The sequence below is a fragment of the Ctenopharyngodon idella genome, chromosome 24 (assembly GCF_019924925.1).
Source record: "Ctenopharyngodon idella isolate HZGC_01 chromosome 24, HZGC01, whole genome shotgun sequence".
NCBI classification, from domain to species: Eukaryota; Metazoa; Chordata; class Actinopteri; order Cypriniformes; family Xenocyprididae; genus Ctenopharyngodon; species Ctenopharyngodon idella.
The window spans coordinates 5,534,402-5,559,574 of NC_067243.1; the positions used below are offsets into that span (position 1 = coordinate 5,534,402).

Consider the following 25,173-nt stretch of genomic DNA (forward strand, 5'->3'; position numbering starts at 1 on the left):
ACAGATCACTGTACAGGTGCCTCATTTCAAATGACAGCATGGAGCGTGAGTGAACGCAATCATCTCTTCCTCTTTAATACTAGTTACAGAATAAATATGAATGAACATCTGAAGGTATGCTGAAAGATACAGTACAACTTACTGAAACGTATCTCGTGTAATCACTCAATCAGTGTTTCAACCGCGGAAAGACATCAATGCTTGTAAACAATATGTCACGTAGCATTTACCTCAGAAATGTCATTCAGTGTCAACAGCTTGTTAGTTCGCTAGAGAAATTAACTCTTTCGCTACATATATGCACTGTATTAGCCTATATATACTTAACCTGTCTTGATTATTTAATGTATATGGTTTAATGTATGTTTAAATAAATCTGCCATGAAAACAAGTTATGACGGCCACTGTGTCAATGAATATATTTTAACATCGAATTGGAGTAGAAACAGATTTAGAAGTTATAATGCAAAAACTGCCTTACATGCAATTTACATGCATACAATTTTTATTTGAGTGTTGATGATTATATCTAAAAATAAATAGCAACTTAATTTAATAATTTGGGCTCTATTGTTAAGTGTAACCTTTAATATTATTAAGGGCTCCATATATATAGTTTACATCATTAGCATTATCCTTAAGTAAATTTTAATTATAATTGAATTTAAAGACAGAGACATAATTTGTTCAGTAAACCACTGTATAAAAAAAAAAAAATTCTGCTTAGTTTTCTCCCTCCTACTGTACCGAATCCGTATCGAACCGTGACTTCAATACCGAGGTACATACCGAACCATCATTTTCACACCCCTAATATATATATATATATTATCTGTGAAACCAGGCATATATATTATATAATAGGGCTGGGCATTGACACAAATTTCACAATTTCGGGCCTATCATATACAGTACATGGAAAATTTCCTCAAGGAAAAAAATATCTCTCAAATAATGCTGTAAACTATACAGGGAACCCCGGTTGGTACATTACTATAATATTAGAGGAAGTTTTTGTAATAATAATGTTATAATAATACATTTTTAATGACATAATTATGTTTCTACCTGTTGTATTTTTTGTATATAAACATTTAAATGGTGGCTGTCATGAAAACATGCCATATTTATTCAAACATACATTAATTATTGAAGAAAAGTAATTAAAAGTAAAAATACAATGAATATGCGTATGCATATATTTAGCAAAATACTCATCTCTACAGTTAATTTTTCTAGCTGACTAACGAGGTTTTAGAAGTTTACAAGTTGTTTTCATTGATGTCTATTCACGGTTGAAACACTGACTGAGCGATTACACGAGACATGATACAGATTTTGGTAAGTTGTACTGGTTTTTTCAACATACCTTCTGATGTTCATTCACGTTTATTTCATGCTATAACTAGTAGTAAAGCGGAAGAGATGATCAGTTCAAGTGCCGGTTGAATTGAGGCACTACAGCGATCTGTCATGTGACATTAGAGTGCCAAGATCATATTTATTGTTTGAATTTCATAATAAAATGGACAGAATTTGAAAGCTGAGACGTCGTTTCATATCAGAAGTACAACACACATTCATCAAATGTAAACAACATAGACTAAAAGATCAGTTCTTGGAATTTAAGAATCAATATCGGTTCTTCAAATTGAGAATTCATTAAAATCGAGAAATCGATATTTTCAACCCAGCCCGTTTATATAACAATTTTAAAAATATTTTATTATATAATATTCCATATATTATATAGCACATAATATGTATTGTAATGTTTATATAATTTATATATAAAAGCCTTTCAGAACAGTTATTTTTCCCTGCATTAACATCACAAATGTCAGTCAACATAGATCCCAAATTCATTCTACATCTCTAAAGTCTATACATTTTAGGAGAAACATGACTGAAACGCTATGAAAGAGCAAAATATCTACCGCAGTTCGAGACCGAATCAACCTAAACTCTTGTGTTTTTTTTCCCCTTTAATTCCAAAGATAACTCCACACATGCCACAATCAAGCGAACGGACCACAAGATATTATAAACATGTGTTTTCCTCAGAAATGTAAAGAAAGGCCGGATCAGTGAGCTGCTCGCTTGATTTAACTATGATATCTAATGATGTATGTTTCCTCCTCATGCCCTATTAAGATTAAGAGTGACTGGAACTGCGCAATAGGGGCACAATTTCCGGCCTTTGGAAGCGCGGCCTCAAATATGAGTCACAGTGAATATCACTGCCTCATTTTAGGCAACATTCCCAAATGGGGTTCGAAGACATGGAAGTGGAAAGCTGTCGCTGACATGGCCAGGAAACAAGCATAAAAAGCCACCAGCACAATTCATCTTGTCGTTTATAATGGGGAAATGGCGATGAGTCTATTCTTTTCGGGTTTAACATTCATTATGTTGAGAGGTGATGTGTGTTTAATGTTTTTTCAGGCTTCTGAAATACAGGAAACTGCAGTTGGGATTCATACTGATGTCATGTGCACTTGAAAACACCAATGTTTGGGTCCAAACTCAGTTGACATCTTTTCAGAAATGGGTTAATTTAGAAGCAATCAACCACAAGGGGAAGAACAATGCTAAATGCAAAAAATGAAATGCAACTAATCATATAATTATGCATAGTTAGCAAAGAAAAATAGATTTGTCAACGTTTAAAATGGAGGAGAAACCACTATATATATATATATGAATTATATATAATACATGAATATAATTATATGTATTTTTTCATTTATTAATAATATATATATATATATATATATCTTTTGTAATTTTTATAATATATTTTATGTAATTTATATTATATAAAAAATTGTATTGATATATATATATATAAAATAAATTACATATTATAAATAATTAAATATAATACATAATTATATTCATATATAATTCATATATTTTAATATATTATATAATATATGAATATAATTATGTATTACATTTATTTATTAATATTATATATAATCTGTTTTTATATAATTTATATTATATACAAATGTTTATTGCTATATATATATATATATTAAATATATTAATATATAATAAATAAATTATATATATGAATTATATAATATATTTATATAATTATATGTATTATACTTAATCATTTATTAATATAATATATATATAATATATATTAATATAATTTGTTATTTTTATAATATATTTTATATAATATATATGTATTATATATATAATATAATGCATGAATATAATTATATGTATCTATTAATATTATATATATCTTTTGTAATTTTTAAAATATTATATAACTTATATAAAAAATGTATTGCTATATATATATATATATATATATATATATATAATTTTTTTGCATTTTTATTTAATTTTTGTACGATTGTACAATTCTGAGAATCAGCGTTTCATAACCCAGACTACAGAAGTGTTATTTTCCCCTGCAATAACATTGCACATGTCAGTCAACTTGATATTTATTTTACTTTTAATTGCATCTTATCTGAATAGAAAAAATATCAGTGCAGCACTCTGTAACATATCCAGAAATATACTCGTTCCACATTTCATGAACTGAGGAAGGATCTTTGAATCGTAGACACTGGTTTAGCTAAGTTGGAAAAAGAAAAAAGTGGCCCAAATGTCTATCGCATACCTTAATGAGAACTACGGCTAGATTTCAGCAAAGATGAACCGATGTTAACATGCATCAGCCGAGCAAAAAAAAAAAAAGACAGTGGTTTCGGAAGTCAACACATCATTAGCCATTAAACGTTTCTGTCGGAAAATACGGGGCCTTTTCGCTTCCCTCTGTAAGACATCTTTAGTCACGAGTTTCTACAAAGTCTTTGTTTCCATTTCTCTCTTTTTTACACTTAGTACAAAATAAGACATTTCTACCCGTTAGCACTTCGGTTCCTTAGGAGACTATAACATATAATATATATAATAATTTATTTTCAGTGTTCAAACAGACAGATCCAGTGTGACTGGATAACTAACATACTCTACCAGGTTCCAGTTGGCATTTAGAAGGCTTTTATACATCCTCGATTTGCACTGAGCTCCTTAAACACAACTCAACGAGTTCCTTTGTGCCGCCCAACGCGGCGTCTCCAGACGAGACAATGTCTTATGCCGAATCCCTAGATGAGCGAAACGAGCACACTACAAATCCCAGAATGCACTGGTATCCTGCAGTCCTTCAGCGTGAGTCAGTGCATGTACTTCTGGGCTCGTACCTACTGATAGAGTTTAGTATTTTAACTCTGTGTTAAAGCAAATATACATTCTGCTGTGCAAAACTGGCTTCCTCCCGTCCGTTCATTTGCAGGTAAAAACCTCCGTCCTCTCGCTACAGGTGTTGCATTTCACAAAACAGCACCACTGGAATTTACAGTTGCATTGCCACACCTTGGTGTACTGATGCGTGTTGTAGCCCCGCCCACAGCACATGAGGTCACAGCCGTCCGTGTGTGGCGACGTCCGGTTGCACAGCCGCCCCTGCGTCCCCACGCTGCCCGTTTTGGCATCCTCTTCGCAGTAATTGGGCGAGCGCTCGATGTAGACCAAGTCCGACTCTAAGGGCTTCTGGTAACCGTGCGTCTTCTTCACCTTGAGGAAGGTGGGCTGCCGCAGACGGTTGGCGCGCACCGCCTCCACGTGCACCGCTTTGTTGTACTTGTCCTTCAGGACGTAGCCGATCTCGCGGAACTTCGGTAATGTGGTCCAACACGTTTTGGTGGTGCAGGAGCCCGACACGCCGTGACATTTACACTCCAGCTTCATTCGCTCTTCCAGAACCTGCGGAAAACATGAGTCTCGGTGAGATTATCATTTACAAACAGTAACATATAAAAAGACAAACAACAGCATAAAAGTCTTCTGGAGTCACATGATGCAAATTTGAGGGTGACAAAACAATGACTGTTTCATTAAACTTGCTGAATATTTGAGAGATCCAGCTGAGCTGATTACAATTTTATGAACCAGTGTTTTGTACATCATCTTAAATAACACAGAACTTCTTCTTTCAAAGCTTTTTGTCCGTAATATATAACTGAACAGCTCTCATACAAACATGTTTAAAAAAAATAGTTATATATTGCAAATTATTTTATGTAATACTACTATCATATTTAACTAATAATATTTTCTAATATGTATTATAATATAATATAATATAATATAATATAATATAATATGTGACCCAGGACCACAAAACCAGTCATAAGGGTCAATTTTTTGAAATTGAGATGTATACATCATCTGAAAGTTGAATAAATTAGCTTTCCATCGATGTATGGTTTGTTATGATAGGACAATATTTGGTCGAGATACAGCTATTTTAATATCTGGAATCTGAGGGTGCAAAAAAATCAAAATATTGAGAAACTCGCCTTTAAAGTTGTCCAAATGAAGTCCTTAGCAATGCATATCCACTCACAAAAATACATTTTTGATATATTTATGGTAGGAAATGTACAAAATATCTTCATGGAACATGATCTTTACTTAATATCCTAATGATTTTTGGCATAAAAGAAAAATTGATCATTTTGACCCATACAATGTTTTGTTGGCTATTGCTACAAATATACCTGTGCGACTTATGACTGGTCACATATAATATAATTAATATAACATCCGGAATAGAATAATAGCGATACAGCCTAATGTTTAAAAAACAGTTATATATTAAATAATATTTTATGTAATACTACTATAATATAATTCAAGTTATATTTTATTATAAAATATAATATTTTATTATATGCATTTACATTATTAAATCATATTTGATATGATATAATATAATATAATAAAATATTTTATAATATGCATTATGATATAATATAATATAATATAACATCCCGGAAAGCAATAATAGCTATATAGCCTAATGTTAAAAAAAATAGTTATTGTATAATATTGCATTATAATTATAATTATAGGCTTAAATGTAAAATAACACTCTAGTGTTCACTGTGTAAATGAAATATAGATGAATCTTTGTTAAAGTTGTTTTGTGGTTTGATTAACATTAATGCCTCAGCAGCAGGTTTTATAGGTTACTGTCACTTTAAGACCGAATGCACAGATCCAATATAATGATACACATCAGATTTCTTTCTCAACTCTTTACGTTCACGTAAGACATAACCAACTGTGTTTACGAGAATATCTGCCGAGACTGGTATTTTGACATAATTTTGTGTGTATGTGTCCGTTCAAGCGCACAGAGATGCAAATCCAATATAATATCCGATATAAAATCCAAGTTTACTGTATACTGCCTAAATAAAATTAAATAAATAAAATACTGTATGTAAAATGGAATGAATAATGCAGTGTTCAGCGTGTCAAGTGGCGGCCACATCTTAAACATAAAACAATTATTTTGCATTTTTAAACTAATTTTCTGTGTAAAAATGTCAGTCAAGAAGGGTTTAAATTATCATTATCTACAGTTCATTCAAGTCGATCGCACTGCATTGTGGGACACAGTATCTCTCACATATATTTCAAGCATACAGAAAATTCACAAATGGTGCACGTTCTGCATACTTCAGAAATAGTTAGTATGCTATTCTGAACACTCTGGAGACAAAAACACAGCACATACCAACAGCTTTCGGAAGTCAGCCTTTTTATGGTTTGCGTTGAGCTGTCTGGAGAACAAGCGAATGAACATGCAGTGGAAAAACCATACGCTGGCATACCGACGATCTAATGTGCTACATTAATACTGCCGGAGACTTCAGACGGCTCGCCGCTGATCCGTACGAGCAGCTCTCTGCCAGTTACCCATCAAACCTACTCTGTAATTCTCTCTACCTTCCTGCACACCACATCTGTAGCAGGAAAAATAAATATAAATCTTCTACAGCCAAACACCACGATACTCCACGTTAGAAGTGGATTATTGAGCTTTTTAATGCATTGCAGACCTTTTGCAATGATGAAGCTAAGAACGACCATCAGCAAACGAATAGCGGAAGAGAAAGGGAGAAAGCAAAAACGTATCTGCACTGCATGTACAGTATGTTGCAAAGAAAAGGAAATGTTTTATTTTTAGATTTACACTGGATATCAATACTGTATGAAACGATGAAAGACTTTTTCCAGACCCTTTTCTCTGTCTGGCACGACTCCTCACCAAAAGCAATTATCATTTCCCTGGAAAACACATGTAAACTAATCGATCAATCCCACAAAACCATCCTGACCCACGCGAGGACATTGACAGTAAAAGCCGATTGGGAGCTCTCCATTTCAACCGGTTCTGTGCAATAACAAAAGAGGTCGGAGGGATTGTTCTGGCAAGACATTTATAAACGTCTACATTAAAGTTCTGTACTTCCTAGCCTTTCCCTATGACTCATATGAATGCTGCCAGTTTTCCATTTTAAATAAAAAATGGTTCCTAATTGGGCACTGATTGAATTATGCTAAAAATGAACAGAATAAATATATTATTGCAATGTGATTTTACAATTTAAAAATGTACTTGTTCCAAAACCTAGTGAGCTGCCTATACAGACAGCATTTTAAGGCATATATACACAGTACATATAAAAATTATATATATTTTTTTCATTTTACATTATATATTTATATTTCATGTTATATATTTACAGTACTTATAACTTATAAAAAGTTATATATCATTTTTAGATTTTTATTTTTAGTACTTTTTATTTCACTATATATATATATATATATACACATACATACATAATCGTGTTTGTGTAAATATCTAAATATAATTTTAAATATGTAAATATAGATATGTGTAAAATCAATTTTAAATAATATATAAAAATGAAAAATATAAGTGTGTGTGTGTATATATATATATATACAGTACATATAAAGTTATATATAACTATATTATTTTTTATTTTTAGTACTTTATTTCACTGTATATATATATATATATATATATATATATATATATATATATATATAAATGTATATACGTATTTGTGTACAATATCTACCTATAATTTTATGTATAAATATAGATATATATGTACATTTAATTTTAAATAATATATAAAAAAGAAAATTATAATAGTGTGTGTGTGTATATATATATATATATATATATATATATATATACACTTGCATATATATTATTTTATATAATGATGTAAAATATAAACATAAAAAATATACATCTTGTAATATACTATATATATTTTAAGCAAGGCAGGTTTTAGGACCTTTAATAACGAGTAGAATGTTTCATCAATTTTGCCAAGCAGTAATTTTATTTCATAAAATGTAAACTGGATTTTCAGCCATTACTTAACCAATTAACATATCGTTCCCTGTAAAACATTGATTATCTGAACACCCGTAACGCTATTGAAATCAGTTCCACGTGGCTTCAATACATCAATGTTGATTCTGCAGAGAAATACGTTCATGACCAATGTTGATTCAACGTACACCGAGCCAACGTGTGCCCGCAGGCAACGGCGTTTCAAAATGAACGATGTGTTACTTCACAAGCCGTCCGAAGGCCCGCAGTGCTGTTTACATTTGCCTGGATACGCTTACATCCACAGCGCTAATGTGGACCAGTTCTGGCCCCGGATCGCTCCAACCACATACACGTATGATAGCAATTGAAATTCCAGAGCGGCAACTTCCATCTTCCCCCATCCAGAGTCATATGGTACATCCCGTCCCCCCTTACCCTATGATGCTATGGCTCCATGAATGCCATTGTGGGTCCTCTATAAAAGCCTGACTCAATGGAGCGAGGGTTGTGTTTTCAGTGCTGCAGAAAGACTCGCAATAATATCCTGTTACAGGCTTTAGACTTGATGATTCCATACAGCGGCCCGCGATGGGATTGGACGGGCTCCAACTGGCAACCGCGGACCTGGGGCTCAATCCCGGCTCGGCTTAGGCTCGCTCACACCATAAAGCCTTGTGTTATTAATTAGATCCATTTGTCACCGGAGTGCATGCGGTTCTGCTGTTTCAGTGCATGTTGTTTTGTGTTCTTGGATGACTAACAGCTATCAAACAAACAAACATGGCCAAAGCGGCGAGCGGCCAAACCGAGCTTGAACCGGCATCAAGGCGCGAACCGAGAAAGCACACAGTAATTGGCTGAAGCGAAACGAGTTGCTGAAAATGGCTGACTGTTCAAGCACTCGTCTGGTGAACGAATCCACGGTTTGCCACCTGAAACACCCGTTTTATATACGAAGAACGAACTACACTTGAGCGAACTGTATTGGAGGACTGTGAAGACGAATCACGTCACATGCCAATTGCTAAAACGCTCTAAATGCATTTGTCTTTTCAACAAGAATTAATGGATAAGAACTTTTCCGAAAGAATTCGTTATTTGTTTCTTCAACTAAATGTCGGCCAAAAAGTCCTTCCAAGTTAAAGCCTCTGACATCTAAACCAGATTAATCCGCATTGTCTGGAAGATTTTCCCAACCGTGCAGTCAAACAAAATGGATAAATGTTTCTGCAAGACGACCACGACAAATGTTGGTAAATTGTCAAATTAAAATGCTCTTGAGAAATAACAAATGAGATGTTTTCCCCAAAGATTTTATTTGTTTCTTCAAGTCAACGTTGGCCAAAAAAACTCTTTGGAGCTTCAAAGTTTTCAGAAAAGCTTCTGAAGTCTAAACAGATTAAGAAGCATTGTCTGGACGATTTTCCCAACCGTGCAGTCAAACAAAACATTGGATGAATGGTCTTGCAGAAACAAGGTCGCTAAATGTTGAATCAAAATGTTTAAGAATAAAGCCTCACCTTTCGGCCAGCTTCGTTGTTATGAAGGTTCATCAGCCGTCTGGCATTTTTTTTAATCTCCCGGGCGTCCACAAACTTTCGGGAGAACTCGATGCCGTATTTGATGTCCGCCGAGCATCCGCCCCATTTCCAGCCCTCTTCCTGGTTGTAGTAGCCCTGTTTCTCCCTGTCGCAGCCGCAGTGGCTCATGTTTCCCTGGCTGCATGCGGCCGTCACGGCGTGGGCGACCCCAGCGGCGGTGATGGCGTAGGTGAATGCCGCCTCCCTGCTGCCTGGGGGGAAGAGGGAACAAGCTGTGATATCTGCTCAACAGGACTCGAACACCAACACATTTGCATGCACAAACTAGCAAAATCAATATTTTGTGGTAAATAGTGGTAGTAGTAAAGCTAGCATCACTTTTACTGTTGCTCATATGACGGGTTAGAGATTTAAGCAAACCCAAGTATATCTGTCTATTAAACCATCATATCATGTGTCTTGCTGAGGAGAGGCGTGCTGTTACTTTACTGAGTGATTAACATTACTAAGTTACTATGTGATTTTCACATGCTGGACGAAGAAAAAACAGCATGGCAACACCCTTGCAGTCAGCCAAAATACACTGGGCAACCACATAACATTGTACTAAAAACAAATTAGAACACCTTAGCAACTGCATAGCAACAGCCTAGCAAACAGCTAAAATACACTGGGCAACCACATAATAATGTGCCAAACACTGGTTAGAACACCTTAGCAACTGCATAGCAACACCCTAGCAACCAGCCAAAACACCCTAGCAATCACATAACATTGTACTAAAAACAAATTAGAACACCTTAGCAACTGCCTAGCAACCAGCTAAAATACACTGGGCAACCACATAATATTGTGCCAAACACTGATTAGAACACCTTAGCAACTGCATAGCAACCAGCCAAAACAGAACACCCAGGCAATTACATAACTGCTAAAACCCAATACAAGAATAACTTAGTAACAACATCCTAGCAACCAGTCAGAACGCCCTGGTAATCACATAACATTCTACTAAAACAAATTAGAACACCATAGCAACTAGCAACCAAATAACATTGTTCTAAAAAACAAATTAGAACTCATATAAAACAGCATAGTAAACCAGCCAAAATACACTGGGCAACCACATAATATTGTGCTAAAAACTTATTAGAACACCTTAGCAACTGCATAGCAACACCTTAGCAACCAGCCAGAACACCCAGGCAATCACATAACTGCTAAAAACCAATAAAAGAACAACCTTAGTAACTGCATAGCAACTCCCTAGCAACCAGCCAAAACACCCAGGTAATCACATAACTGCTAAAAACCAATAAAAGAACACCGTAGTAACTGCATAGCAACATCCTAGCAACCAGTCAGAACACCCAGGAAATCACATAACTGTGCTAAAAAAACAAACAAAAAAAGAACACATTGGCAACTGCATAGCAACATCTAAGCAACCAGTCAGAACACCCTGGTAGTCACATAACATTGTACTAAAAACAAATTACAACAGCCTAGCAACCACATAACATTGTTTTAAAAAAAAAAATTAGAATGCAGTAAGAAACAGCATAGAAACAATTAGGACACCTTAGCAACTGCATGGCAACACCCTAGCAATCAGCCAGAACACCCAGGCGATCACATAACTGCTAAAAACCAATAAAAGAACACTTTAGCAACTGCATAGCAACCACATAACATTGTTCTAAAAAACAACAAATTAGAAGACAGAAGAAACAGCATAGCAACACCCTAGCAACCACATAACTTTGTGCTAAAAAACAATTAGACCACCTCTACAACTGCAGAGCAGCACCCTAGCAAAACATTGCACTGTGCTAAATAACAATTAGAACACCTTAGCAACTGCATGGCAACACCCTAGCAACCAGCCAGAACACCCTGGCAATCACATATCATTGTACTAAAAACAAATTAGAACACCTTAGCAACTGCATAGCAACAGCCTAGCAACCACATAACATTTTTCTAAAAAAAAAACAAATTAGAACAGAAGAAACAGCATAGCAACACACTAGCAACCACATAGCACTGTGCTAAATAACAATTAGAACACTTTTGCTACTGCATAGCAACACCCTAGGAACCACATATCATTGTTCTAAAAAAAACAAGTTAGAACGCAGAAGAAACAGCATAGCAACTCCCTAGCAACCACATAACATTGTGCTAAAAAACAATTAGACCACCTCTACAACGGCAGAGCAGCACCCTAGCAAAACATAGCACTGTGCTAAATAACAATTAGAACACCTTAGCAACTGCATGACAACACCCTAGCAACCAGTCAGAACACCAATATAATGGCAGCAACCTTTGCATGTGCCACTCACGTTTACTCATAATTAATATGAGCAGCAAAATCAGTTGATGTGTTCAGATATTTGATGTCTTTAAGAAAACATGATTCAGTATCTTTACATAATGATTAAAAATGAGAATGGACTCTAGTGTATGGAATATAAAAACATGAAGTAATTTTAAATGAGAATTCATGATTAGCTTCCAAAGATGAAAGATATGTGATGAGGTTTCATCCCGGCCTCTGAATAGAGTTTCTGTACACCTTTGGCGAGACGACTGCAGCTGTTGAACAGCGGCCGCAGATGTGGAGCTGGAGGATTCTCAGAGTGTGAGAAAGCAAAGCCAAGGTGCTGTCCAAAGTGCTGAATTCTCCTGCCAGAGCACCTTACAAACCCACCAAATGAAACACAGCGAGGTCGATCTGGCCCTTCGCTGCTCCACACACACATCTGGAGCTTCATTTCACATGACGCGTGGAGCAAACACAGCATATCAGCTGAACAATCTGAATTCACTGATAAAAGCCAAACACTGCTCACTAATGGTAATAGGAATTGGAGGAGAGTGGCATGAAAATAAATGTTACAATGAAAAAAAAAAAAGGTTCTAAAATATCTTTTGGAGTGTAATTTTGGATGAGATTCACCCTTCAAAATTTGTTTGTGCAAAACGTCACATGTAGACCATAATAATCAATCTCTCCTTTCTGATTTTGTTTATTAAATACAACCAATCATGCGTCATTTTGGTGAATATAAACAAAGTCTGTTCGCCTTCAGGCAGCTGTTTCAGGCATCCAAGACCAAAAGTCTCATCTCAAAAACTGCTTTCCGAACTCACATTTAAATAACATATTTCAAATCAGCAACAAAATCTGTCATAAACTGTCCCATAAATGTTGTTTCTTATGCTCAAATAGCATTAAAAAAAGCTTATTTTTCAGCATCTGCAGTGATGCGATGACTTAACCAATCACCGACTGGCTCTTTTATTTAGAAGGCGGGACTTATTTCATCATATTGCACATTGCAGTTTCACCCGTTCATATGTAATATGAGTGCACCATCTTTGTATATCTATAGACTTTGCTATAAACCAGCCAACTTGTGATGGCAGAAAAGACTTACACTCCTCGCACACACTGGCATGTTCAAGTCTCTGACTCAAACACACAAATACACACAGTGCCAGTGTAATGGCAAAAGCAGAAAAAAAAGATCATTGCCAAGAAGAAAAGTGGCTGCCATAGACCAGCGTTTGGATGCATTCAGCACACACACACACACACACTCTTCACAGAGAAAATGGCTGCTGATGGAAATGAAAATGATCCCATGATTTACTTACCCTCAAGCCATCCTAGGTGTATATGACTTTGTTCTTTCAGACGAACACAATTGGAGATACACTATATTGCCAAAAGTATTGGGACACCCCTCCAAATCACTGAATTCAGGTGTTTCAATCACTTTCATGGCCACAGGTGTATAAAATCAAGCACCTAGGCATGCAGACTGCTTCTACAAACATTTGTGAAAGAATGGGTCGCTCTCAGGAGCTCAGTGAATTCAAGCGTGGTACCGTGATAGGTTGCCGCCTGTGCAATAAGTCCATTCGTGAAATTTCCTCATGACTAAATATTCCACGGTCAACTGTTAGTGGTATCAGAACAAAGTGGAAGCAGTTGGGAACAACAGCAACTCAGCCACGAAGTGGTAGGCCACGTAAAATCACAGAGCGGGGTCAGCGCATGCTGAGTGTGTGGAGAGCTTCATGGAATGGGTTTCCATGGCCGAGCAGCTGCCTTACACCGAGCCTTACATCACCAAGTGCAATGCAAAGCGTGGGATGCAGTGGTGTAAAGCACGCCGCCACTGGACTCTAGAGCAGTGGAGACGTGTTCTCTGGAGTGACCAATCACACTTCTCTGTCTGGCAATCTGATGGACGAGTCTGGGTTTGGTGGTTGCCAGGAGAACGGTACTTGCCTGACTGCATTGTGCCAAGTGTAAAGTTTGGTGGAGGGGGGATTATGGTGTGGGGTTGTTTTTCAGGGGTTGGGCTTGGCCCCTTAGTTCCAGTGAAAGGAACTCTTAATGCTTCAGCATACCAAGACATTTTGGACAATTTCATGCTCGAAACTTTGTGGGAACAGTTTGGGGATGGCCCGTTCCTGTTCCAACATGACTGCGCACCAGTGCACAAAGCAAGGTCCATAAAGACATGGATGAGCGAGTTTGGTGTGGAAGAATTTGACTGTCCTGATCTCAACCCAATAGAACACCTTTGGGATGAATTAGAGCGGAGACTGTGAGCCAGGCCTTCTCACCAACATCACTGCCTGACCTCACAAATGCGCTTCTAGAAGAATGGTCAAAAATTCCCATAAACACACTCCTAAACCTTGTGGAAAGCCTTCCCAGAAGAGTTGAGGCTGTTATAGCTGCAAAGGGTGGGCCAACTCCATATTAAACCCTACGGATTAAGAATGGGATGTTATTAAAGTTCATGTGCACATAAAGTCAGCCGTCCCAAAACTTTTGGCAATATAGTGTATATTTATAAAATATCCTGGCTCTTCCAACCTTTATAATGAAGTGAAGGGGTGAAGGGGTGAAGTCATAATCCATATGACTCCAGTGGGTTAATAAGGTCTTCTGAAGCAAAGCGATGCATTTTTGTACAAAAAATATCCATATTTAAAAGTTTTTAAATTCAAATAACTAGCTTCCGGTGGATAACCATACGCATACTGCACAAGTCGACTTGAGTAATCCTCTGACGGTCAGGTCAGAGGTCACTCTTCCGCCGCAAATCAATGCGTACAGCCGTCTGCTGGAAGATAGTTATTTTAATTTATTTTAATTTTTCTTACAAAAACTCTTTGATTCAGAAGGCGAATAAATTCTTCAGAAAATCTCATCCTCCATTTTATGTTTTAATCTTTTTCGACAATTTTTTTTGTTTTTACAATTTAAATTTGTTTAAACAATCAATATAGTAATAAAATAATAAACTTAAAATATTATAAAATTATGTTTTAATAATATTTAATGCATATATAAATATACATATACACACAAAATATATGAATATAAATATTTATAATAGAAAAATAGTATAATATTTAAAATAGTATAATAATCTAAAAGTAATATACAATAGTAATATAATTTAAAACAAAAAATTTTACACGACTGAATAAATAAATAAATAATCTCACCATGTGCCCACTGAGCACAACATTACTCTACCCCTTGAAAAGCAAGCTCACAAACAAAACTTCCCGCTTTCAATTTCCAGAATTTTCCTAAAATATAGTCTTGCCCTGCCTCACAATCTTTCCCATCCATCGCGCAGGCGGTACCCAATCAGGCCGCTGTCCACATCGGGTTAACGGTGCGCGAGGGCCATATACTCACAAACGCCAAAGTGAATAAAGCACATCTGAGGAGGCCAGAACCAAAGCCCTGACTCCACTCCAGCTAGAAGCACCCTGGGATAGCCTCGAACCCTGCCAGTGGAAAACTGGACTGACCAGAAAACCCTCAAAGAACTTGGAAGGGAAGAACAGAGGAATATTAAAACAGATGTCTAATAGAGTTTAGTGGCAAGTGTCTGCGACAGAATCCAAGATCGCTGTGGAAGAGCAGCACTCTGTCTCTGTTTACCCTCGTTTTACGTAGATATCTGCTGACCTTACGTAGAGACGGTGGGTGGAAGACTGCGTCCGTCATGCCGACTGACCGCTTTGGCTCGGACGGACGAGAGCAAACCACTAAACAAATCACGTTTGACACGGCTGAGGAGATTTACAACCTCAGAGCGGACAAACAATCCCGCTGAACCCTGGGATGGCCTGGGCAGCACCGACTGCTCCATTCAAGCTGCCGAAGGGATGCAGTGAGCTTGAAGGACGCGCTAAATCTGACCGCTGCTTCAAACTGCCAATCATCTGAGGTCAGAGAGAGCATCGAGAAGAGCCACGATGAAGAAGAGTTCAAACTAACAATCTCTGGATCAAACTCATTACACTGTTCTGAGTAATAAAGACATCAAGTTGAGCGAACTTAACATTACTTAGAATATCATGTTTTGGCATTATTTCTTATATAATATTAAAAAAATATAGATAATTGAAAACAAATGAAAAAAAAAACACTCAAATAAATTCAAAAAGGTACACACACACTCAAACACACTCACATGCTCACACAAACACTCACACATACACACGCACTCACGCTCGCACACACTCACATGCTTGCACACACACTCACGCTCGCCGCACAAACACATACACACATTCACACGCTCACGCACGCACATACACACACACTCACTCACACACTCGTGCTCGCACTCACACACGCACTCACGCTCGCACACATACACACGCTTGCACACACATACACTCAACCACACACACACTTACACACGTACTCACATTCACACACACTCAGTCACACACACACTCACGCTCACATACACACACACACACACACAGTCACGCTCGCATACACACACACACTCATACACACACACTCATGCGCGCACACACGCGCACTCACTCACATTCACTCACACTCAAACACACACACTCACACACATTCATTCACACTCTCACTCGCACACACACTCACACACATTCACTCACACACACTCGCACACACATTCACTCACACACACTCACACTCAAACACACACACTCTCACTCACACACACACACTCACTCACACTCTCACTCACACACACACACAGGCTGGGAAACGGGCAGTTCTGGTCTGACACACACTAACCCTCAGAAGAATAAACCAGATTCACTGAGCTAATGCACTAGATCATAATGTTGTCAATCAGTGACTTCTGACTGAATTTAAAACGATTTGAGCAAGTTCACAAACGTCCTCCAGCACTGACAGCAGTTTTGCATCGTGAGCGTCTGTGTTTCTAGATCATTCTTGTTGTATGTAAAGCAGCTCTTTAATCACGACTCTGTCCAGATCAGCTCTCACTCCTGCTCTATTGTTCAGAAGCGCTCAGATATGAACAATCTTTAAGATCAGACATCAAAGAGCCAACCACAGATCTTTTATCAGACGTGTTCAGGACGCATGGAAATCTGAGCTCTTTATATTTAAAGTGTCCATGATAAGAGTTACAGTCTGTCCACCTGTCCAGTTCCGCCCGCGTCCAATCAGAAAAGAGCGGTGATGATCTGATAGTGACAGACAGAGCTTTCATCGGATCTTCTCACATCCTGTTTCCATCAGCCATACAGGAGGAGGCTTCGCTGAATCAGCACTGTCTTCTATTCACACACACACACACACACACACACACACACACACACACACAGGCCCTGTGCCACTTCAACACACATACACTCACACAAAAATACAATAATAATAAAAAATTATATATATATATATAATTTAAAAATCTAAATTATAATGAAAAATTAAAAAAAGATATATATAACATATAATCTACTATATAAAATTGTTTTTTTAAATAGATAATAAAAACACATTTTAAAAATAAATAAAAAATTATAAGAAACAATAATAAAATAATTGAAATAGGATACATAATAAATATATTAAACAATATAAAAAATTAATAAAAATATATATTGTTTTTATTATATATGTTTATGTATGCTATTTATACTTTTGTTTTAATTTATTTTAATTGATTATATTATAAATGTAAATATTATAAATATATAATATATACACATACATTATATATTCACATAAACAATCAATTAAAAATAAATAAAAACTATAAGAAACAATAAAAGTATAAATAGTATACATTAAATACATATTTAACCATAAATACTAAACAAAATTATAATGTTTTTATTATTATATATGTTTATGTATACTATTTATACTTTTGTTGTGTCTTATAATTTTTATTTACTATATTATAAATGTAAATATTATAAATATATTATATATACATACATTATACATATAAACAAACAATTAAAAATAATAAAACATGAAACAAAAATATTGTTTTTATTATTTTTATACAAGTTTATGTATACTATTTATACTTTTATTGTTGTTTCTTATAATTTTTATTTAATTTTAATTGATTATATTATAAATGTAAATATTATAAATGATATACATATATAATATATAAATATAATCAATTAAAAATAAATAAAAATGATATGAAAATAATAATAAAAGTATAAATAGTGCACATAAAATTAAATTAAATAAAACCATAAATACTATGCATAAAAATTAAATTGATATATATCTGACTATTTATTAAAAATAAAAATCTCTCTCCTATCTCATCCTGTCTCTGCTTCACTTTCCTGTCATAATAAAGGGAAAAAATATATATAATTTAAAAAGAATAAATAAATATTTAAAATAACTATATAGTTATAAATAAAACCATATTCATTTTTTAAAAACATTTAGGAGTTCATAGCGGACCTCGTATCTCTTCATTATTTTCCTGCTTCTCTTTCATTTCTGCTCTCACTCAATCCCTGATGAGAACATCTAATCCCTGACCTGCAGTAAACACACACATTTCCATACGGATATACTGGCCATCCCACTCATTCCTTTAACAGGAATCCCTCCAGAGGAGATGTCTATCTCTTTCCTGTGGCTTCAGGCTGATTTGACTAATCTGTACTTCATCAATGAGAGTCAGCCGTGAACACCTGTCAGACGTCGACCCTTCAACTGCTGCATGCTAGAAATAGCAGGAGGATCGGCTGCAACTCACAACATGTTCCATGATTTAATGCAAGCTTATAATTCCAGGGAGCTCCTGACATTAAATTCCTTGTAAGAAGTTGGATGTCATGCTTAAATGCATGTGCTTGAGATTTCCTTGTGATAACTTTGAGGAACACTTCCTTCTCATTCTGCTACACTGGGAAAAAAAGTGTAGAAACAATTTTCACTCAAAAATTGCTAGTGAATTTCACAATTAATTACATTAATTAACCATGAAATTTTGAAGTAGAATGACTGAAATAGTATTTTTGTGTAAAACGTACTACAATAATCTTTGTTTTAACTTAACAAAATATTTTTACAGTGTACAAAAGTGCATGCCATGTCATATATAATAAAAAATAAAATAAAGAGTTAAAAATAAACAAAATTATGATGGAAATTTTATATATGTTTATAACAAAAATTAATTTTTATTTTAAAATTATAAGAATTAGATTTTAAATAGTATACATAAATAAAATAAGTATTACATTAAATATATATACATATATAAATATATATTATATATAAAAGCACGTCATTACATTATATACTGTATATATATATTAAAATAATTAATTTTTATATAAATTTTTTAATTATATGAAAATGATATATATTTTGTTGTAAAATGTACAATAATCTTTGTTTTAACTTCAAAAAATAAATGTTTACAGTGTAAAAAAGTGCATCATGTTATATATATAATAAAAAATAAGTAAAAAATAAACAAAATTATATATAATTTTAAATTAATATTTATATTATTATTTTAAAATGATAAGAATTCATTTTTAAATAGTATACATTAAATATTACATTAAATATTAACATTAAATATATACTGTATACATATATAAATATATATTATATATAAAAGCACATGTCATTACATTATATACTGTATATATATTAAAATATTTTTTTTTATTTTTTATTATATGAAAATTATATATATTTTCCTGTAAAAAAAGTGCATGTCATGTTATATATAACAAAAAAATTAAAAAGTAAAAAAAAAAAAAAAAATTATATTTTTATATATTTGCAACAGCAAAACACACACACACACATATATATATGTATATATATGTATATAAAATAAAAATTATATATATATATATTATAATAATACATTTTTAGATTAATTTTTAGATTATTATATGAAAATTACATATATACATATATAAGCACATGTCATTCACATTATGAGGTGCTGATGCATTAACTCTAATCAGATATTTCTGTAAATTCTAGGACACAGCAGTGACTCAGTGTGTCTTCATGATATTTTGTGAAAGAGGATCAAATCAAAAAGCATTCTAGAGAATATTGCATTTGATGAAGTCAGTTCTGTCATAAATCAGACCTCATGGTTTGCTGTTCTGTAGAAGACTGTCTCAGTATATTGTTCGGCTTCACTGGAGAGTAATGTGCAATTAGGTTCAGATTTTGCAAAATTCTGCGTTGTGTGTTCCAGGAGGATATGATTTCACCACAAATGAAGAGAGAGAAAGACGTCCGTTTAACCAGAGCTCATCTTATGCGCTGGCGATCGATGCAAAGAACAACAACGAGCAGCCGAGAAACATCCACCAGAGCTTCATACTCTGAACACGACGAACGACTGATTCATGAAGGATCTCCGTCCTGAGTTTACTTTGGAAACACACACAGACAACGCTGATTTCTTCTTCTGTGGTCTGATACACAATACTGAAATTAATTAAAAAAGAACGCTGAGGCCTGAAATGTTTTAGACGGACCTTAAATATAGTAAAATAATTGCATAATTGTAACTCGTGAAACCAGAGACGGATCACAATCCAATCCGGCCTAAACTCAGTTCATCAGTTCTTCTGTTGTTTAGTGAAACATCTGATCATCCTTAAAACAAGATGAGAGTGAAGTCTTCTGCTTCTCACATGTTTCTCCTCTAGAGTCAAAAAACATAATGGAGATATAATTAATTTTTAAGTTTTATTAAGTGTTAACAATGAGATTATGTGGTTTTTATAATCAATTAACACTGCTTTTGCCATTTTTTACAAAATTTGTCACCAAAAAAGTCATTCGGTTTTACCAAAATTTCGGTTTCACCGAATGACACTTTTGGTTATACCGAATGACGATATTTTCAAACAATGTTAACAGACTGACAGTCAAACATTTTATATTTAGTACAAGTTTTTAAAATATTACAACATTTTCCATGTTTTACAGCAGTTGCACCGAATGACCTGATGTTTCGGGACATGCGTATAATCAAGTGAAAACATGAATTTTTCAAACAGTTAAGAGAGAGTTAGTTACTTTGCTTCATGAGCATGTGATCCTTTGCTGGTGTCTGAATGATGTCACATCCTGTCACATGATATTGACCGCATGACTTGATCCAAAATGGTCCCTTTATATTGGTTACTCCGAATGACATCAATGAAATTCGACTTGAAAGCAACGACTTCTACACATAATTTTAACACCATTTTGCACTATGTTGATATATGATGTTATAAAATCATGCCATAATAAAAAATATATACATTTATTACATTTTAAGATATTTTAATCACAAATGAAATGGCTGTATTGGCCTTTGGACGGTTAAACCGAATGACCTTTTGACACTTCAAAATCTTTAAAATACCTTTATATGTAGCAAAATATAATTAAAACCTTTTGGATTCAATAAAAGATATATATATATATATAAAACCAAAAATGTCCCTTTGATGGCAATGATTGACTTGATTTGTGTCTGTTGTTACAGAATCATCTGAGACAACATTAATAAGTCAATGAAACATAACTGAGAACTCCATAAAAAGCAATAAAAGAGCAACTTCTGAGTCATGAAAGTTGGCTGTAGGTTCAGTCTGTGACCTGCAGCGACTCGGATACGGAAGAAGAAAGCGAGTGTAAATCGTCTGCTGCCATCGGCACGCTCTGACGGCGCTCCTCTGGATTCCGGCAGCCGTATTAATCTTCTCCGGGGCTTTTAGTGTGGTTTGGAGAATGATTGGGAATTCTTCATGTGGTTAAGAGGCTCACCTGCCCGAGAGCAAAGCGTCTTGTGAAACGAGGAAGGGCAAGAGAGGTCGAACTCTGATAATATTTCTCTGAAACTGCCGACAAACTTCTTTCACACGAACGCCATGAATCACCTGGATGACACACACGCTGTGAGAGGAAAAGGTGTGTGAGTGAGCGAGCGCTTCGTTCTGTCAGCACCTTCACACACACACACTGTGTACAAACACACACACACACACACTCACACTGTGTACACACACTCAAAAGACACTTAATCCCACTAAAAACTAACAGATATTATCAGTTTTCTCGTTTTAAAACAACTTTTGTGATCTTACACGATTGTAAGATACACGTGTACAATTAAAGAAACAGTTCGTGCAAAAAAAAATTACATTCTCTACAAGACTGTTTTTATTAAGATGAAAAATAGTTACTGAAATGTTTTGGTACTGAATAAAATATACTTCGGGGAAAAAAAGAATATATATATATATATATATATATATATATATATATGTATATATACACACAAATACATTATATACACATATATAATATACACACACACACACACGTATACATATATATATATATATATAAAAATGTCAATAAAATATTATATAATATATTATATATATATAATAATATTATTATACATAAAATTGTATATAATTATATATAATTGTAATATATATAAAAATTATTTTTGTTATTAATTTAGAAATTATATATATATATATATATATATAAATTATATTAATATAATTTTTTATACTATTTGTATTGAATGAATATATTTATAATATATATAATAATATATATAAAAATTAATCTATAAAATAAATGTGAAATAATTATATATATATATATATATGTTTTAATAAAAATATATATCTTATATTATAAAATAATATGTATATATATATATATATATATATATATATATATATATATATATATAATAGATAAAATAGCATATAAATTTATAGATGTTTACATTTATTTTAATACAGCATTACTATAGAATTTGTTTTTATACTATTTGTATGGAATGAATATATTTATAATATATATATAATAATACATATAAAAATTAACCTAAAAAATAAATGTAAAATAATTATATATATATATATATATATAGATAATGTTTTAATAAAAATAAAAATATATTTTATATTGTAAAATAAATACAAATATTATAATATATATAATAAATAAAATAGCATATAAATTTATAAATGTTTACATTTATTTTAATATAGCATTAAAATAAATGTTTAGAGAATTTATAAATTATTATTATTGATAATTGATAATATTATTATTAAATACAGTATATAATTACATAAAATACTTGACATTTTTGTATCAAATTAAATGTATGTATAAAAACTATTACAAATAAATTACAAAATTAGAGAATTTATAATTATTATTAATAATAATTTATAATATTATTATATACAGTATATAATTACATATAATACTTGATATTTTTGTATTGAATTAAATGTACTTATAGAGACTATTAAAAACAAAGCACAAAAATAGCAATTATAAAAATAACTATAATACAATAAAATTATATTCTCTAAAATATATTCCATGTCGGATAGATGTTTTCACTTAGCACGTTGCAATGCATTCTGGAACTGTCTTCTCTATGAAGGACACATGCAGCGCTTCATTAGTATACGTCTTCTACTTCACATTGGACCTAGACAGGCAGCTCATGGGTTTCGGACTCATCTCTGTCATTCTCAGTGTACATGTGCCCTGCCAGCTCCACATTTATTTACAGACCGTTTTTGAAATTGAGGATCCACTTTGGCCCTTTTCATTTTGACTGAAACCGGATCCTTCCTTGAGTCAATTCTTCGGGCGCTCAATAACCCAGCTATTAATGGCGAAGAGAAGAGCCAAATGTACCCAAACTGACCAGAGAGAGAGAGAGAGAGAGAAAGAGAATTAACTCTGCGGTCTGTTGATCATCATCTCTTCGAAAACAACGGAATCTAGCGGCCGCCCGACGCTCCTTACGAGCAGGAACAATTTAGTGGTTACAATCTGGAGGATTTACAATTAGAAAAAGTCCTGGAGTCTCAGTGCATGAGGCGTTTCATACAGTCCATTATGAATGGATTGAGATATTCCTGGAATCGACTTCATCCTCAGACTAAAGAGCGACTTCTAAACGTCATTTACCAACAGACCATACAAAATCAACTCTCAAAGGGCTTTTAGCAAAAACGCTCCACGTCGCAAGCACACAACGTCGAAAAACCGTCACAACACAATGTAGCCATTGAAACTGTTGTCATTTTCAGTTTCGGCTGAACTATTCCTTTGACTGCAACACAAATGGACACTTCACAGGCTTCACGCACAGAACCACATGTTTGTTTTGTAGGGAATGAGAAAAAGTTCACTTATTGTCGAACTGAAATGGAAAAGGAGCCACATATGCATGACATTACTAACATTTCAAAGACCTCCATTACTTCAGAGATGCTCTACACTCCTAAAAACGTTTTTTAGCAGCACTTGAGCTTCAGTAAAGAACCATTTTGTCTGTAAAGGGTTCTCAAGCTGCTATATGGTTCAGTATATTGGTTTCCAGGTTCATTAAAACACCACAATATAGCTGTCTTTTACATTTTACCTTATGTAAAACTTATGTAACCTACATTTAAAATAAAAACATGATAAAATAAATACAGAGACATGCAAAACATTAATAAATGCAGCAACATCCGACACCAAAGTCAACATAAAAGCCATTCTGAGCTGATTTTACTGCAACTGTACATGCTCAAGCAAAACAGGGTAATCGAAGCGAAGGATGGGAGTTGATTTAATCAAACAAAAATGGTTTGGACTGTGAAAAGTGGGTGTGGCATACAAGAATGATGTCAGGTGGTTGGAGGGGAGGGGTTTAAAGTAGGAGGGATTAATGATGTCAGTTGAAAAAAAATACATTTAGATTAAAGATTAAACTAAAAACATTTTTTGTTTGCGCTGAAGAATTTTACACAAAAAAATAGGCAATTTTGTTTTCATGTTGCCTTAAAAATGTTCAAATTGACACCATGTTGCAAAAAAAAAATTGATGTGCTTTGAATTTAATGGATAAAATAATTGTATCATAAATGTATAATGTATGAAGAAATGTCATGAGCATAATATGGAAGAAAATAATGAGAGAAGTTTTTAGAAACTATCCATTTAAGAGAAATTTTGAT

General features: G+C 33.9%; 1 protein-coding gene across 2 annotated transcripts in view; it reads right to left on the reverse strand.

The window, feature by feature from the left end:
* Positions 1-3,463: 3,463 nt before the first annotated feature.
* wnt7bb (wingless-type MMTV integration site family, member 7Bb) overlaps positions 3,464-25,173 on the reverse strand; it is a 40,492-nt gene continuing 18,782 nt past the window's right edge. For both annotated transcript variants that reach the window (XM_051884959.1, XM_051884958.1), the window contains exons 3-4: positions 9,787-10,058; positions 3,464-4,797 (exon numbers count right to left, since the gene is read on the reverse strand). In XM_051884959.1, the coding sequence (XP_051740919.1) occupies positions 4,318-4,797; positions 9,787-10,058 (752 nt within the window). In that variant the 3' untranslated portion in view covers positions 3,464-4,317. The remainder of the gene's footprint in view (positions 4,798-9,786; positions 10,059-25,173) is intronic.